Below are 17,189 nucleotides of genomic sequence, written 5' to 3'. Positions count from 1 at the left end.
ACTAGCTATATTCCTATATTGGATCCATGTAGCAAATTAAGTAATTTGTTAATAGTTGAGTCTCCTTGGTTAACCAAGATATTCTGAAGTCTTCTGTAGTTATCATTTCTATATGTTGTATATTTTTGAGAAAATCAGTAAAACCAACAAAGCTAAATTGTGAATATTTTATAAACAGCTGTGAGAATGTAAAGGACATATTATAACAAAATTACCCCCCAGACCTCATGGTTTAGGACAATTGTTTTGGCTGACCAGTTTTATGTAGTTCATTATTGCTCTATTGAGCTTCAACTGGGATAGCTTTTGAAGATTAGAAATTGGAATCATCTGAATATTCTTCATGCACAGGTCATTAAAGCTAGCTGACACCTAAGCAGCCATGTGGTAAGAACTTGACCTGTGTATGGTCTCAGCTTCGTGTCTGTTCCAAGACCTGGCAGGCCAGACATTTAACCCTTTGTCACCCTCTTGGGGTGGTCTTATAAATTATTTCTCTTTTCTTTTGGATGAGTCAGAAGCCCACCCAGATTGAATGGGAAAAGACTACTGCCTGCTGGAGGAAGGATAAGATACTGAAAAAGGAGTTGGGATCTTGTAGTGGCCACATACTTTATGGTTTTTGGGAAATAAAATATTCTACAGTAGTGTTGACAGAGCAAAAGCTGTAATTGTTTTCCAAATGACCAGAAACAAGGAAGGTTAAATTACATATTGTATGTCTGCTTAGAGAAAAATTTTCCCCATATTTTGTCATTTTAGCTGAACAATTGAGATTCATTGATGTGTATCTGATGAGTTCATGATGAGCTTGATTAGTCAAGGAACCTTAAATGGTAAATAAAAGGTGATTTCTTTTGACTAGAGCTTTTAAAATGTGAAGTATTTTAAAGATCAGAGTTAATCTACACATCAGTTACTCTCCCTTTGTGTGTTTTATAATAAGAAAAATAACAGTGGTTTAGAGTGTTCTTCCAGAACTGATGTGAGAGCTTAATAGTTTTGAGAGAAGCTTCTGTCCTTGGCAAGTTGCTTTATCATCCATAATGTCTGCTGGGGCTCTAAATGTTATATCCAGGTGCTGTGCAAAGCAGCAGGGGCAAAAGGCTATTGGTATTCTTCCTTTAAAGGAAAGCCTGTGATTTATGCTTATAGTGCTACAGGAGGGCTGGTGATTACAGGAGACATGGGCGTGCTTGCTGCCTAGAGCAGAATCTTATAGGAAAATGGAAGTTACAATGACAGACATTTTCCACAAAGGTTGAGTAAAATTTAGAAAAGGATTATTGGATCAAGGATATCTGGGAACCTATAAATATCTACATGAACCTATAAATATCTACATTCTAGAAGTAAGTAAACAGGCCTAGAAAATCATGGATAAAGCCCCCAAAGATGAGTTAGGACTAGAGATCTAGTTTTTATCCACAATTTCTCTCACATTATTTTCTCAGAGCCATGGCTACGCAAAAGAGGTTATTGCAGGTTTTGAAGTTTTTGATGTATTAGAGATATTAATTGTCACCCAATAGTCATTTACTTAAAATTAGGGCTGGTGACTTTTTTAAACTTTATTTTTTTTTCCCCCTCCTGGAATGTTCAGAGGCAGTGTAGAAACTTGCTGCAGAAAGATTTCTTTATTTGTATTTTTGGTTAAAAATAATCTTTTTTTACCTTTCTGGACCTGCTACCCCACAGATATATTTTACAGTCATCTGTTGTGTACCTCCACCTTCTGATTCTTGGTCAACAAATTGTTACTAAAAAGTAACTTGATCATTTATACCACCCAAGTAAGCTGATAAGCTATCTCTTTTCCTTCATCCTTAGGCTTTTGGGAGGAATTGTCTGTAAGCACGGCTTTATGTCCTTTATTGCCCCAAAAGACATTTGCCCATTTACTTTGTTTTTACTTCCAGAGAATCAATAATAACCAAATTAAAGCTACGTTCTGTGTTCTAATGAAAGGAAGATGACAACTTGGAATCAAGTCCCTTCAATGGGAATATTTGTCCAAGTGACCATCTATCAGATACTAAAATTGCAAAGTAGAAGCAGACCTAGGAAAGGAAATTAGGTGTTCATAATCTTTTAGATGAAGGGCAGAGTGATGGATATTATTTGGCCAAGGCAATGTTCAAACTAAATTGTTTACTAATGCTTCCAGTGTTATTGTAGAATGTCTGCCTCTCTGCTTGCCAAGCCTGAAAGACCTAGATGTGACAGTTTTGAACTCAAGTGGTTGGAGTTTTGTGAGATCATAGTATTTTTCATTTTTGTGTCTCACTGAGTTACTGCCTCTCTAACATACCATGTTTTGAATTTAATGCATAAAGAGCCAAAACCCTGCTCCATTTGCTCCCGTATTTTCATGTTACTTCAATATAAACACTGCCATAAGTGTCTTCTACATCACCAGACTCCTCAGCTGTTAACTGTCCTGAATAAAATGTCTTAAGCCTATCTGCCCTGTTTTGAGTAATATATTTTCATTCAGAAAACATTTAGACACCTCATTTTAAGTGCTGTCAATGTACAGTGGTGAAAACACTCAGCCAGTGAATTAGATACATATTAAAATCTGATTACCAATTGGAATTTGAAATGAAGTACAATTTTGGAAGAATCGCAAGAAGTCTGAAGGATTTGGGAAAGTAAAGCAGTAAACAAGTAGATGTATGACTGGTGCTCACTTAAAATTAAGTGGAAGGATTAAAAACTAAGGGGCAAGTGGGATTCATTCCGTGAGGGCTTTCCATGCAAGGGTAAGGAATTAGGATGTTCCACAATGGGAAGTAATTGTAACTTAACAGTATCTAAGTGGGGGGGGCAATATATATAATCCTATGAACCAAGTTTTGGGGCCCTTTGAGACTATGTAAATCAGAATTAGGCTATTGGCAAGACAAATGTAGAGAAAGCTAATTGACATAATAAGTAGATTATGATAGCATCTTAAAAATGAGCAGCCTTATGTTCAGCTGTATTGCACAAATTGGTCACTAGGAGGCGTTAGTTCATCAACTAGTGAGCTAGAAAAGCAGTCAACCAAATACATCTAAGAAGTCTAGATAATGTTAAAGGTTACCTTCCACCCAAGGCATTTTGGGAATTAATCTATATTTTGGAAGATGAAGTAAAAGTTGTATTCAGAATGTGAGACTTGGTTATGCTTTGGTACATCAGTGAGAATGACCTGATTTTATAGAATATTGGCTTTTAGGCTTTTTATGAGACAGGGTCCTCTAAGTTGCTTAGGGTCTTGAAAAGTTGCTGAGGCTGGCTTTGAATTTGGACTCCTTCTGCTTCAGCCTCTGGAACTCCTGGGATTACAGGCTTGTTCCACCATGCCTGGCTGCTTTTAACTATTTCAATCTTTATTCTATCCAAATCTAACTTTGCAAGTTCTACATCTAACCATGTTGGTAATGGACTTCTAAGCAAATATTTGGTTAGTTGTCAAGTACTAATTTAGTTTCTCTTCCTTTCAATTACTCTTACTGGACAACAGTAGATACTTAGTATTTTTCACAGTTTTGTGGGGTATATTTAGATAGCATCTAGGGAATATGGTAGCATTTAAGATAATGGGCTTAGTATGTGTTGTAGTTAACCATTTTAAAAATATACCAAATATATATTGGTATGGCAAGTTTGGAAGGGTTTTTTTTTTTTTTGGTTTCTTGTTTTGGGGTAACATTTAAAGTAGGATGCCTTGTAAGACTTATCAAAAGCATAAAGTGATCTTATGCTAGGCTTCTAAACAATTTCTCCTTGTGATGAGCACCCGTGTGCCAAAAATTGTTCCAAGTGATTAGAACACATCAGAAACTGATCCTTACCTTGAAGAGTGTATATTCAAAAAAAGGAAACGAATATGCAATGATCATCATTCAGTAATATGTTAGAAGGTAATACTATATGGGAACCAGGTGGTTGCAATTTTAAGTGATTAGGATAGGCCACATTGAGAGCTGACATTTGAGTAAAGTCTTGTGCTTGGGATGACTCTTGTGTTTAAAGTACATTGTAAGACAATGATAAAGTCAAGGAGAAAAATTAGTAGGCCATTGTAGTGTAATCTATGAAGGAGATGAAATCAGATCCAGATATAGTTTTGAAGTACAACCAATGGAATTTGCTGTGTAAATGTAGATTGAGAAAAGATTACTGGAAGGTGGACATGCTTCTAACACATTTGCAGTCCTGAGGTAAGAGTATAAAGCAGGTATCATGTACTTAATATTTAAGCATTTTGTTAAATAAAAATATGTCCAATCTTGACAAACATACCTTTATAAAAAACCTGGAAAGCCAGGTTTGAATTTTCACCAGAATGTAACTTATAAGCAGATCTGATTCTCAGCCTATGTCCCATTTTTCATTTGTCCCCCCCCACCACCACCCAAGCTGTGAATGGTTTCAAAAAGCCTCCTGCATGTTTGGGGGGACACTGTTGCCTGTGTAATAGAACTGTCCATGTACACAGTGGTAACTGCATTTTCTGGAACAGTTTGGAGGTCATTTGGAGTCCCAAGTGCCTGGAGTGTAGAATATGTATTCCAGATGGACATGCCATTTTGACTACTCCGAAGTACATAATACTTAAAAAGCCTAGGGCTCCTCTTGGCTTGGGGTAAGGGCAAACCTGGTCCAAGGTTTTTGACTTGATCAGCTGTACAGATTGATCACTATCACCTGAGAAGAGGGCTGTAGATAAAACATGTTGGAAGACCATATGTTGAGCTCTACAGTAAGTACCCAGTTAATATTAAAGAGAAATACAAGAAAAACAACTCAGACTTGGAGTAATGCTGGCCTGAAATCTATCCAAACTGAAGGCAGTTTTTCACATATAGCCATTCTAATAGTCTGTTTTATTCTTTGACAATAGCAACTGGATGTTGCTTATACAATTTGGGATATAAATTTGGGACTTTGGGGCATGTGATGAGTCTGATTTAGATAAAGGGTATGAGTATAAATAAGAGAACCAAGGACTAGGATCTGGGGTATTTCAATATTCAAAGACTTGGGAGAAGAGGAACAACTTAGGAGATAGTGACCAGACAGGAGGAACAAAGTTGAGAATGATGCCATTGAAGTAGAGAACTTTATCCATGGGGTAAAAATGAACACTGTCCTATGCTGCAACTGATGTAAACCAGCAAGACCCTGTCTCAAAGGGTGCGCCTTGGCCTTTCTGGGAATGTAGCTCAGTAGTAAAGCACTCCTAGGCTCAATCCCCAGTACTAAACAAAGAAGGAAAAAAGTGAGTTGCTGGTGATGAAATAAGAGCAAAGTTGTCATCAATATACAAGGTTCTTATACAAAGTTTTCTTTCCAATTATGCATGTGGTTAGAGCACATTATAGACTCATTTGACCTAATAAAATTAGGTCTATAATATTAACTGGGTACTTGTAATTGTGAAATAGCCAGTGGAAAATTCTGAGTTTTAAAAGTTTCTTGTTATAAGTAGGGCTTTTTAATTCAAATATTAGTCAAGCCCTAATATAGGAGAATAGAATGTATTTGTTACATTTTCATAAGTTTCAGAAGGTTAACACCAAACACTGGAGTTTTCTCCTAAAAAAATGGCTTGGGTTTCAGATTACATCTTATTTTTTACTCAGTCAAGTTTATGTTTTTCCTAATGAAATGTCTTTGTCAATGACACCTGCCCTAAGAGATTGTAGATTTAAAGGATGTATCTTTTCTAAATGAGCTAAAGAATGTCATTCTGTTAAAAATATAAACAGCTGGTCATGTAGAAATTCTCTGGAATGCTCAGTTGTCCCACAAAGAATGAAACAAATTGAGATGTTAGATATAGTGTTTGTTATTGATACATAGAATTGTAAATCTTTTTAACATGATATTATTAGAAATCTTTACAAAATTTCAGTAATTGCCCTTCTCCTTTCAAGGCTTCTAAATCAATTATGTGAAAGCCCTGAGATCTGGTCAAGTGCAATTTAATGGGTGCAGAACCATGTTCCAATACAAGTGTTTTTTAAGATTAAGATTCAGGACTTTCCTTCATTTAAAACATCCTTTGTTCTGATTGTCTCTCAATTTGTTCGAATTTCTTAACACATAAAGAATTATGATTTGCTCAGCTTTGCAAGCTTCTTTATTCTTGAATTCTTTGTTATAGCCATGTGACTAGAAGCGGAGCTCAATACCCCTTCTACTTTGGTCACAGAAGTAGCCATTTCTCTTACCCTAGCTAACTTGGACCTGTTAGCCCCCGCTCCCGCCTTCATTTTTCTTTTTTGCGAAATTATCTTCCTCAGGGTTGGTGCATACTTGGCGCTCCCTGTTTATTTGATGAGTTTCCCTAACAGAGGCTAGATCTCGGTTTATACACTTCTCAAGAAGCAGTAGAAGCTGAGGGAGCTGGGGTCCCGTAGGACATTACCTTCTCTGTTCACAGAGATTCCAGATAGATCTGACCCATTAGGCCTTTGCACAAAGGGACCAGAAGGGCCAGTTGGCGTTTGGAAGATCAAGCTGTACCTCAGAACTGTGGGATCTCAGGGAACATTTTCTCCTGTTTGTAGTTGGTTAACTATTCTGAGATGTTGCAGGCTTAGTGGTCAAGGAACGGAGAAAGCTTGTGTTCTGAATAGGGGAGATTAGCTACTACCTGTCGTCTGGGGTCCAGAGAGAAGGAAGGGAAAATGCTGCCTTCGCAAATGCATCCACCTTTTCCTGCCCTTACTAAAAGAGACGGTAGCCCTATTACTTTAACACATTTATTCCAAGACCTATTTAATGACTGAACAAAAAAGTACGATGTCCTATTGGGCCTTTGTACACTACATACGGGTCTGGGGCAGACGCTTCGGCAATACTTTGCGGTGTGTTAGGATCAGTTTTGTTTTCAGTCTCCCTGCTCCACACCAAGAAACTGGTTCTGCGGGATCTCAAGAGTAAGGCGCTAAACCCTAGGGCTGGTTCCCCAGAGTAGAGGGCTTTGTATTCCCGGCACTGCTTGGTAGCTGTTACCCGCCTTGGCCGCCACATCCTCACTTTCTGAGGCTGTTAGCAGAGGGACCCGTGGGCCAGTGGGCCAGGGAAAGGCGGGACAGAGGGGATGGCCTTTCAGCGCAATTTGGGCGTTGGCATCAGTCGCTAGGCAGCTGGGGCGCCTAGGGCGGAGTAGAGGAGTTTCCGGGGCTCGGGCTTGTGCTGCCTTCCAGGCGAGGAAGCGCTGAAGCAAGTGGGTGGCGAGAGGCGGAGCAAGGGAAGCAGGGGGCGTGTTCGCGGCCGGCTTTGGGAAGGCCCCAAGTTAATGAGGCGTGCGCCGGCAGCCGAGCGCCTCTCGGAGCTGGGCTTTCCCCCGCGGTGCGGGCGCCAGGAGCCGCCTTTTCCGCTGGGTGTCACTCGGGGGTGGGGAGGATGGCCCATTCAAAAGCGCCGCGAGGGGGCCCGGCCAGTGCCCTTCAGTGAGCGCTCGCAAGAGGACGGCAAAAGCCAGGCAGCTCGCAGCTCCAGGACCTTGTGGCGTATCAGGACGCGGTTGCCCTTTTGCCGGGACTCAGAACCGCCACCGCCGCTCTGCCTCCTGCGTGTTAGCCTCCTCTGCGCGCTCCGGGCAGGCGGCCGTGGGAGCCGTTGGGGCGAGGACGGCGCGCGGCTGCTACTGCTGCCCCCAGCCCGGACGGCAGGAAGAGGAGAGGCCGAGCCAAGCGGTGACCCCCCTTATGCCGGGAGGATGCTGGAGAGCAGCGGTTGCAAGGCACTGAAGGAGGGCGTACTGGAGAAGCGCAGCGACGGGTTGCTGCAGCTCTGGAAGAAAAAGTGCTGCATCCTCACTGAGGAGGGGCTGCTACTTATCCCGCCCAAGCAGCTGCAACACCAACAGCAGCAACAGCAGCAACAGCCCGGGCAGGGGATGGCTGAGCCATCGCAACCCAGTGGCCCCGCTGTCGCCAGCCTTGAGCCCCCGGTCAAGCTCAAGGAATTGCACTTTTCCAACATGAAGACCGTAGACTGCGTGGAGCGCAAGGGCAAGTATATGTATTTCACTGTGGTGATGGCGGAGGGCAAGGAGATTGACTTTCGGTGCCCCCAGGACCAAGGTTGGAACGCCGAGATCACTCTGCAGATGGTGCAGTACAAGAATCGTCAGGCCATCCTGGCCGTCAAGTCCACGCGGCAGAAGCAGCAGCACCTGGTCCAGCAGCAGCCTCCGCAGCCGCAGATTCAGCCCCAGCCCCAACCCCAACCCCAACCCCTACCCCTACCCCTACCCCAACCCCAACTCCAACTCCAGTCTCAGCCCCAACCCAAGCCTCAGCAGCTTCATCCGTACTCGCATCCTCATCAGCATCCACACCCGCACCCTCATCCTCACCAACTACAACATCCGCACCAACAAACGCACCCGCAACAGCACCCGCAACAGCACTCGCAACAGCACTCGCAACAGCACTCGCAGCCACTCGGCCACCGGCTTCTCCGCAGCACCTCCAACTCTGCCTGAAGGGGGCAGTACTTGGGCCAGACAAGGTAAGGTCTTCGCAACTTGGGCCACAGAGGAGTGGGATCTCGGGGGTGTTGAGAGGAACTTGTTCACTGGTTTGGCTGTTACGTGGGAAAATGAGAAATCATTCCAAGTTTTGGGGGACATGGAAAGAAGACATTAAGCTGGATCCAGGAATGGCCCGGCAGAGAGGGGAGGATTGGGGGGTGGAGGTTGTTCAGGCCAGGCAGGGAGGCAGGCAGACAGCTTCCATGCCCAACCTGACTCCTCCTTGGGTGGTGTGCGTTCCACTGTCAACTGTGTGTCTGGCACTCTGGGAGCCATCTGATTATCTTTCTGAGTGTGCTTTGTCCCCTGGACTTACCTGAAGAAAACTGGGTCTTTAAGAATTCTGAGCAGCATACTTCATTCGGTGTCATTTCTTTCCAGGTTTTGAGGACTTGAGGAAGTGGGACGAGCAGATTTCTATTGTCTTCACTTGGATCAAAAACAAAACAGACTCCCCGCCCTGCTCCAGACCAAGTAGTTTGGACATCACCTGATAACTTGCAATTCCTCTTAATTTTCTGCATATTCTTCATCACAATGCAGGGATCGATTTTGAGTCAAGAAGACTTTATTTATGAACCTTTGAAAGGATCTTCTAATTTAGTGGACCGTCTAGAAGCTATGATGTACTGTAATTTTATTTTAATGTATTTTGGTTTATGGTTATTTATTAGTTTTTTTAAATACTTGCTCTAAGACATTTCTGAATGTAGGTCATTTTTCCCAAAACCTATACCCTATTAAGTTCTAATCTTAGAAAAGATAAAAAGGATGGTGGAGAGGAAAACATTAAGAATACAATCAATATTCCCAAGGCATTTTCAGGAGGTCTGACACTTTCATTGTTGAAATTAAACTCTGATATTACTTTTTTTTTTTTTGAGGTTTCTTCCTTAGACATATAGTATATGTAGAACAGAATTTTTTAAAAAGCTAAGAGCTCAGAATTGTGTAATTATGAAAATCTAATGATCAAGATAATGCTTTCGGGAATCAGTAGTAATGACATCTGATTTCAAAATATCTAGAACATAACCTAATTGATGGCAGAATGGTCATGTCTTAAATATGTGGTAGGGCTGGGTCCGCTGTAGGAGCTTATATAATCTGTGTGAAGGTTTAATAAGGGTTCTTTTTGAGGGTTGGAGGGTCTACTCAGTGGTAGAGTGCCAGGCTCTGAGTTCAATCTCCAGCACCAAAAAAGCAAAACAAAAACAGTCCTTTTAATTGTGCTTTCTGAATATGAATGCATTAGATGTTTCAGTTAGAAAATGTAGTGTGGTTGGGCGGGTGTGTATGGGGGATCATTCAACTTGTTTAAAAGTATTTGTGCTCCTGTCCATACTGAAGTACCCTTCACCAAGAGCTTTGCACACTTGAATTGAACCACATTTTCTTATCCTTTCAGTTTGTTCTACAAGCACACTAAGAATCTCATAGTTTAAAATATAGTTTGTAAATATATCAAAGGACTAGAAGTCATATTTTTTTATTTTCATACAGAAAATAATGTTGATTAGAAGAACCAACTGTTTTTATTGTTCTGTGAGAAATTAGAGGGTTATATGTTTTCTTAGGTTAGCTAAACTCAGAATTGAAAAAGGAAGGACTGGATAAACAATGGATTTCAGTAAGAAAACAACCCCAGTCTTGTTTTAGTAGCCATTTGTTTAGGAGTCTGAGGGGGGGTGAGGGAGAGAGGATGTGCTTTTAAAGGTAGAACAAACCTCCTTCTGTGTTAAATCAAAAGGATGGTCAGAATCCACCAGGGCAGATGCTACTTAGAAAGAGCCGTAGATGGTACCAAATCCTCTTGGGGCTAAAAATCACTTCCTATCTGCATGGCTTTCAAAATGGGTCTCTGTTTTCCAGTGTCTTTTTCACAGTGTCTTGGTCAGTATTTTTCCAGCATTTAAATTGGAATGGTCATTGTAGACCACTGCTAAATTATACAGTCAAGAAATGAAAATAGAATTGTATGCTGGAGATGTCTTTATTCTCCTTCTATTTAGAAAGGAATTTCAATGAATTTTAAATGATGCAACTTTGAGATAATAACTCTTACCCAAGAAGTTACAGGGGAAAATTAAAACTTATACAAATAGCACAAAACAAAACATAAGTGAACTCCCACTTCTAGGGGCTATTTAGGTTGAAGTTGTGAAAATGTACTGTCAAGATTTAAAACATTATAGGTATATGGGACAGCTCAGAGAGACAAGGTCAAAAGATTTCTTAAATTCAGTTTGATCTGACTTAGGAAATGCCTAATAATACTGTAGTTTTAATACATGTAGATCATAATAACCCCAATTAATCCACAGCTCTGTTTCAAATGGAGGATTTTTCTTCTAAATAATTGTGTTATAAACATTTGTACCAAATACTTTGAAAATTAAGATTGATGTAGGTTTTTTTAAAAGGCATTTGTATGTTGTTAGCTTATGTACAGAGCTAGATAATCTCATTGTTGAAAAAAATATGCTCCAGTTTTCTCTTGGCTGCTCCAGTTTTCCCCCTACAATAGCCGTGGCTCTTAGTGGTACTGCCAGAATCATGGTTTCTTGTTCTTCCATAGCCCTTGTCCCTTGGTCTACTGTGAGATTTATATTGACTTAACCATCACTATGGCAGTCTAGTTAGAATCAATCCCTCTTAGCATTTAACTGTGAAATTTCAGAAACTAGCAGAAGTAGGATGGTTTTTATTGTTTTAACACTTTGAAACTCTTCTGGCTTAATAATTTTTCCAGAGCAAAAATAATATGCATGTTCAACAAAACTAAACAAAAATATAAATATACATCATTTGATATCTCAGTGGCTCTGTCCTACCTGGAAGGAAATGATACAAACCACCTATGGTACTGTGAAGCCTGATAAGTCAGCTTCATGGAAAAAGATTCAAAAAAATACTTTCAGCTGACCCAAGAAAAAGAACAAAAGGGCAGGTCCAATAGAACCACCCTCCCAAACACAAACAAACATCAAATGTGAAAAGTTAAAAAAAGTAGTGTCCCATCTGGAAATTGAACTTTTGTCCTTGAACTCTTATTGGCACTCAGCCTACAATGCAGCTAGTTACCATTTGTAGGGACAAATGATTGAAAAAAGAAAAAAATATGTAACTCCTCAGCACCCAGGAGGTGGTTTCTCTTGCCTCGCTGAGTGCTTCCTTCACTAGCTCTCAAGTTCCCTGAGAACAACAAATTCAGGGACAGGCTAAACATCATGAAACTCCTTCATTCTTTCTTAGCAGAAATCCACTTAGATCTGCCTATGCCCTACAGGGAGTGTTGAGGTCAGCGAATAAACATCTATAAAAGAGCCCTTTCAAAATGAACATTTTTCCTCATTGAGCAAGCTGAGATTCTCTAATCATGTATGAGTCAAGCCAACTTGTATCATTTCACTTCTAATGATGGCAAGGAAAAAAAAAGGAAAGAAAAAGGAAAACCGAAACTCTATGTATTGCTTAAAGGAGCTCTCCTTATGTGTAAATACTCTTACGAAGTCTGGCTTAAGTTGAAAAGTCCATTTTATTTTTTTGCTCTCATACATGAAGTGCTCTGTGTTTCTCTAAAAATGCCCTAACACTGAACAACTTTTCTGCCTGTTCAAATACATTATTTGTTTTCTGCCTCCTCCCCAGAAAGTGATGTGGTATCATTTAGCTGCAGGTGTTAACCATATGATAGTAGCAGGCTTAGAAGGGTCTAAGACTTGAGCAAGCACGCAGCAATTCCACGACCATAGAACTTTGTGGGATGAGGAGAGGTCTGCAAGCAGTTGCTTTTTGTGTCGTGTGTGTGTGTGTGTGTGTGTGTGTGTGTGTGAGAGAGAGAGAGAGAGAGAGAGAGAGACAGACAGACAGACAGAGAAAACCTAATTCATTTTTGCTTTATCAATACATACCACCAGCAGAATAAATTTAAAACTTGGAAATTATGTATCATGATATTGCAGCCATCAGTGTGATTCCTTCTAGAGAAATACACCTGTTAACCTAAAGCAACCTAAAATGTTTTAATTGTGGAAATGTGTTGAATAGGTTTTAGGAACTCTTTTCTAAATTCTTGACACAGTTTTGAAGGGTGATGTTTTGGATCTGCAATGTTGAATATTCAATCCAGTTATGTGGGATTGGGTGACAAAGTGATCTGTGACTTTGTTGTTAGGATATTTGACAAATGGAGTAGGATCCATTGGAGTTTTCTTAGGGCATACTTGAGGCTGGGGCTGTTGCTTAGCAGTAAAACACTTGTCTAGCAAGGCAGTGGGTTCCATCCCAAGCACCACAAAGACAATAAAAAAAGAAAAAAAACCAAAAACAGATAGGGTGGTGCATTCTTGTACAATGAAGGAAACAGAAGGACTCCTAGTCATTACAAGTATTTGCATACAACTCCCCAGTGCTCTGAAGCTGGCTTGCTGGTGATTGGACAGTGGAGAAGCATGTTTTCCAAGAAAGATAAAAGTCTTTGTTACATTCCACCATCAGCTGTCAGTTTTCTACTGCAAGTTTCAGAACACATGAACAATAGCTTCTGAAAAGCAAGTACTACCATGTACCAAATGTTTTACAAACTATCACACTGCAAACTTAATAGTGTGGTTGGAATTTGTGTAAATGTGTCTCAAGTGATTTTGAAGAGATGTGATTTATTTTTCATATTATCAAAATGCATTCCATTTCAAATAAAGCATCTATTCAGTCAGCTGGCCTGTGGACCTTTTAAAGGCCTGGTTCCCTGGGAACTAAACTTGTTCCTATTGGACAAAGGTTCTAGAGGGCTTGACTGTCATAAAGGTCATGGTCATTCTGGGAAGAAAAAGACCTTTTGAAGTTAGAAATTATTTTTTTAACTAATTGGGATTTTTTTAAATATAAAAGTTCACCTATCTTTTGTTGAAATTAATTTTTGACTGTTAATGAATTTGAGTTGAATTTTCCATACTTCCCAGAGGATGAGACAAGATCCGTAATGAATCAACTTGAACACAATTTTCTCTTGAACCTTACATCTTCGGGGAGGTTAAATCTTTGACAATAGGAGAATCATCCTTCAAACTGGCATCTATAAAGCTTCCTGTTTTGTGTTGAAAGTAGAAGAGGGACTTCATTCCCTAAAGAAAAACAGCATCACTTTATTCTCACAATCTCTATTGGCATTCATTAAATGCATTTATATCTTAAAATACTAGAAAATTTTAAAGCAATTGTTTTATCTCTCAGTGTAGTCTTAGATTTAACAGCTTTATTATTCTCTCTCTCTTTCAAGAAGAACTAAAACCAGAAGTTAAAATGCTGTTGTTGGGGGGACTTCAGGGACACTGTGTGAAATAAATGCATATAGGATAAGAGGTGGTCAAGCAGAGTTGGTAAGAGCCAGAATTTGAGAGTCATAGTATGTAGATTCAAGTCTCAGTTCTATCACTTATTGCTGTGTAGATCTTGATTTTCTTAACTTCTTGGGAATTCAATTTCCTTCTTTATAAAATGGAGTTATAAATGGAGTTATGTACCTCAGAGTTATTGAGATTTTTTAGGTTAGTACACATAAAAGTGCTTTAGAACAATACCTGGCATTGCTCTCGAGGGAAGCTTCCTGCATCTTAGGACAGATGAGCAGGTTTCGAATCATAGTCATACTAATCTATATGGCATTTTGAAGCTTTGAGTTGTGTTTCCTGAGATCTCAGCACTTGTTTCTAGATGTAGAGGATGGTATGATGACACCTTCCTTGTATTCAACTTTGATAAAGGAGAAAATGAATTATTTGTAGTACTACCATTTTAATGACAATTTACTTGTTACTATTCAGTCTTGGTCCACTCATGCATTTTAAGTCATTTACAATTATGCAATCAAAATACTCATCTATAGCTGTGGTGCCCTTCCTGGATTGCCACTGGACAGGGCAGATGTGGGAGCCTAGGAGGCTGTCATGTCCTCACTGAGTGCTTTCCCCAAGAGCTAATCTTGTTCTAGATCACACCCAGGTGCTAGTGGGTAGCTCACATCCATGGGGTGGGCTGCAGGGAGTGATTAAAGGACAGACCCTGTTGTCTGAAGTCAGCCATCCCGGCTTCAGGCTCTCTGTGGAATTGGCTGGAACCCGTCTCAACAAGTTGGCATGGGGATTCAACTCTCCCTCTGCCCAGCGCTGATTCTCTTGCTTCCTCACAGGGGAAATTCTCAAGAATATTATACCCCTGCTGCCTACCCCTTGAGTTGAATCTCAGAGTGTCACAGCCTGTTTCTCAGGGAATCCTGTCTATGACCATGTCTGTCTCTTTCATCACCATTTCTCTGAAGACTGGTGATGTTGGCTGGAGTATATGGCATAATGTAACCATTATCTTAAGGCTTTAGCCACTGATCCATGGTCTCAACCTGTAGCAATTTTGTCCCCTGGAGACATCTGACAATGTTTGGAGACATTTTTATGTTTCACAACTGGTAGGTAAACACCAAGGATGCTGCTAAGTACCCCACAATGTATAGGCTGATACCCCATGACAAAGAAGTATCCTTCCCCAAATGTTAATCATGCCAAGCTTGAGAAACCCTGCTTTAGAGTCAACTAGTTGTGTTCTAATTTACTGAATTCCCTTGGGCAAGTGATTTACTTTATTTTAGCCTCAGTGTTTTTTTTTGTTTTTTTTTTTTTAAGTATTTGTTTGTTCTGATTAGTTATACATGATGGTAGAATACATTTTGACACATCATACATAAACGGAGTATAACTTCTCATTTATCTGCTTGTACATGATGGAGAGTCACACAGGTCATGTACTCATATATGCACATAGGGTAATAATGTCTGATTCATTCAACTATCCTTCCGACCCCCATACCCGCTTCCCCTCCTTTCACTCCCCTCTGCCTAGTCCAAATTACCTTTATCCCCACTCCACCCTTATTGGGAATTAGCATCCGCATATCAGAGAAAACATTTGGCCCTTGATTCTTTGGGATTTAGCCTCAGTTTTCATGTATAAAAATACAGGCAATGATAGTACCTGTGTCATAGGATTGTGAAACCAAATTTAGTTCACACAAAGAGGTGGTGTTGTGCCTGTTGCAAAGTAAGCATTCCAAAAACGGTAGCTACCATCCTCATTGTTTTAAAGCCATCATTTTAATGACAGCATAATATCCTACTGAGTTGATGTAATATTTTATTCATTTACCTATTGCCATCTAGCGAGTTTCAGTTTTCAATACTGCTACAATAAACATGTCCACCATACATCTTGTTGTAAGGAGCAAGGCATGGATTCTAGTTCTGACTCTGCTTGGTCTTGTGACATTAGGCTGTCAGTCTCTTTGAGCCTTCTTCATTTGCTCATGTGTAAGTGGGAACGATAGACCTATTCATGAGAAGCGATTCTGAACATACTATGAATTAGCAATGAAATCTACATGAGTTCAAGTCCCAGAGCCACCTTTGACCACTTCACTGACAATAAAGCATTATGTAAACAAAAACACTATTATCTGAATACCATTTTAAGAGGAATTGGATATTATATATTCATCTACATATGGGTATTCTACTCCAAATAATTTGGTTTTAAGAAATAGGATGGTGTAATTTTTAAAAAAGCAAAAAATAATTTTTAGTTTTTTGTAGAATCCAAGTCAAATACATATTTATGTTAAAGTGGAAGGAATCATATAAATACAACATTGTAACTGTCCAGAATTACTGACCAGACAAACCTGAATAATGAACTCATTAGTTGTACCAGCACATCATCATCCTTACTTGCTTTGTTTCTTTCCCAAAAGGCCATAGTCAGTGTCATGCAGGGAGTGTCCTGGAGTGTTAGCCTTACCTTAAAATGAGCCTGCTTATCAAATATGGTGCTGGTAAGGACCAGAGGACTTTGCTATGTGGATATTTGGGATGGACTATTGTAGGTAGGGGCTCTGATTTTATCTTGAAGGGATTATTAGGACCTGAGGACAGAAAAGTCTACTCTGTTAGCTCCTTAGAGGTATCACATTTAACCACTTCTGAGATGGAGTAGAAGTGAGAATGGCTTGCTCCCTGCCAACGTGTTCACTCCGGAAGTGGAAGCTTGAAAAAAATCATCAGTGTGGTTATGCTGCATATTCTCAAGTTCTGTCAAAGTCCTTTCTAACAGAGTGAGCCAACATCCACTGCTGGGCCTTAAGGCCACTGCTTCCAAACAGACAGGAGGATGACCACAGGGTCATCCTGAAACAGGAAATGACCCTTGTGGTGTTTCAAAGTTTTAATTATGTCACTGTCCACTTCCGGTTTTCTCCTGAATCTGATAGTTCATTCAGTTCATTTCCTACTGAGGTTGATAGTTCAGTTGTTTGAAGTATTTTGAACTTTGCCATAGTATTCTAACCAGTAGTGAGACTTACCCAGCCAGGGCTGACTCATCTCCTCATAAGAGTAGACCAACTTTGTGACTCATCACAGCCAAAGAAACCAAATTTGTAACAGTTTGGGGTATATTCTTTTTTTTTTTTTAATTGACTTTTAGCACTAAAGAAATATTTGTTTCTATAAAGCTTGACTACCATTGGTACAGACTTGCCTTTAATAATCCTTCCAAGTAACACCCAATGCATACTTTTTGTCACATACGTATTATTATTATT

General features: G+C 40.0%; 1 protein-coding gene across 1 annotated transcript; it reads left to right on the top strand.

Moving 5' to 3' along the window:
- The first annotated feature begins 7,300 nt into the window (after positions 1-7,300).
- On the top strand, positions 7,301-9,410 carry Phlda1 (pleckstrin homology like domain family A member 1). Its single transcript, XM_076853133.1, has 2 exons — positions 7,301-8,520; positions 8,924-9,410. The coding sequence occupies exon 1, from the start codon at positions 7,301-7,303 to the stop codon at positions 8,492-8,494; it is 1,194 nt and encodes a 397-aa protein (XP_076709248.1). The 3' UTR covers positions 8,495-8,520; positions 8,924-9,410.
- The last annotated feature ends 7,779 nt before the right edge of the window (positions 9,411-17,189 follow it).

Source organism: Callospermophilus lateralis, chromosome 4, assembly GCF_048772815.1.
Source record: "Callospermophilus lateralis isolate mCalLat2 chromosome 4, mCalLat2.hap1, whole genome shotgun sequence".
NCBI classification, from domain to species: domain Eukaryota; kingdom Metazoa; phylum Chordata; class Mammalia; order Rodentia; family Sciuridae; genus Callospermophilus; species Callospermophilus lateralis.
This window is presented reverse-complemented; position numbering and strand designations above follow the sequence as displayed.

Excerpts from the sequence above, each read along its gene's own strand:
- Phlda1 (XM_076853133.1), top strand. The coding sequence starts at position 7,301 with ATGAGGCGTGCGCCGGCAGCCGAGCGCCTCTCGGAGCTGGGCTTTCCC.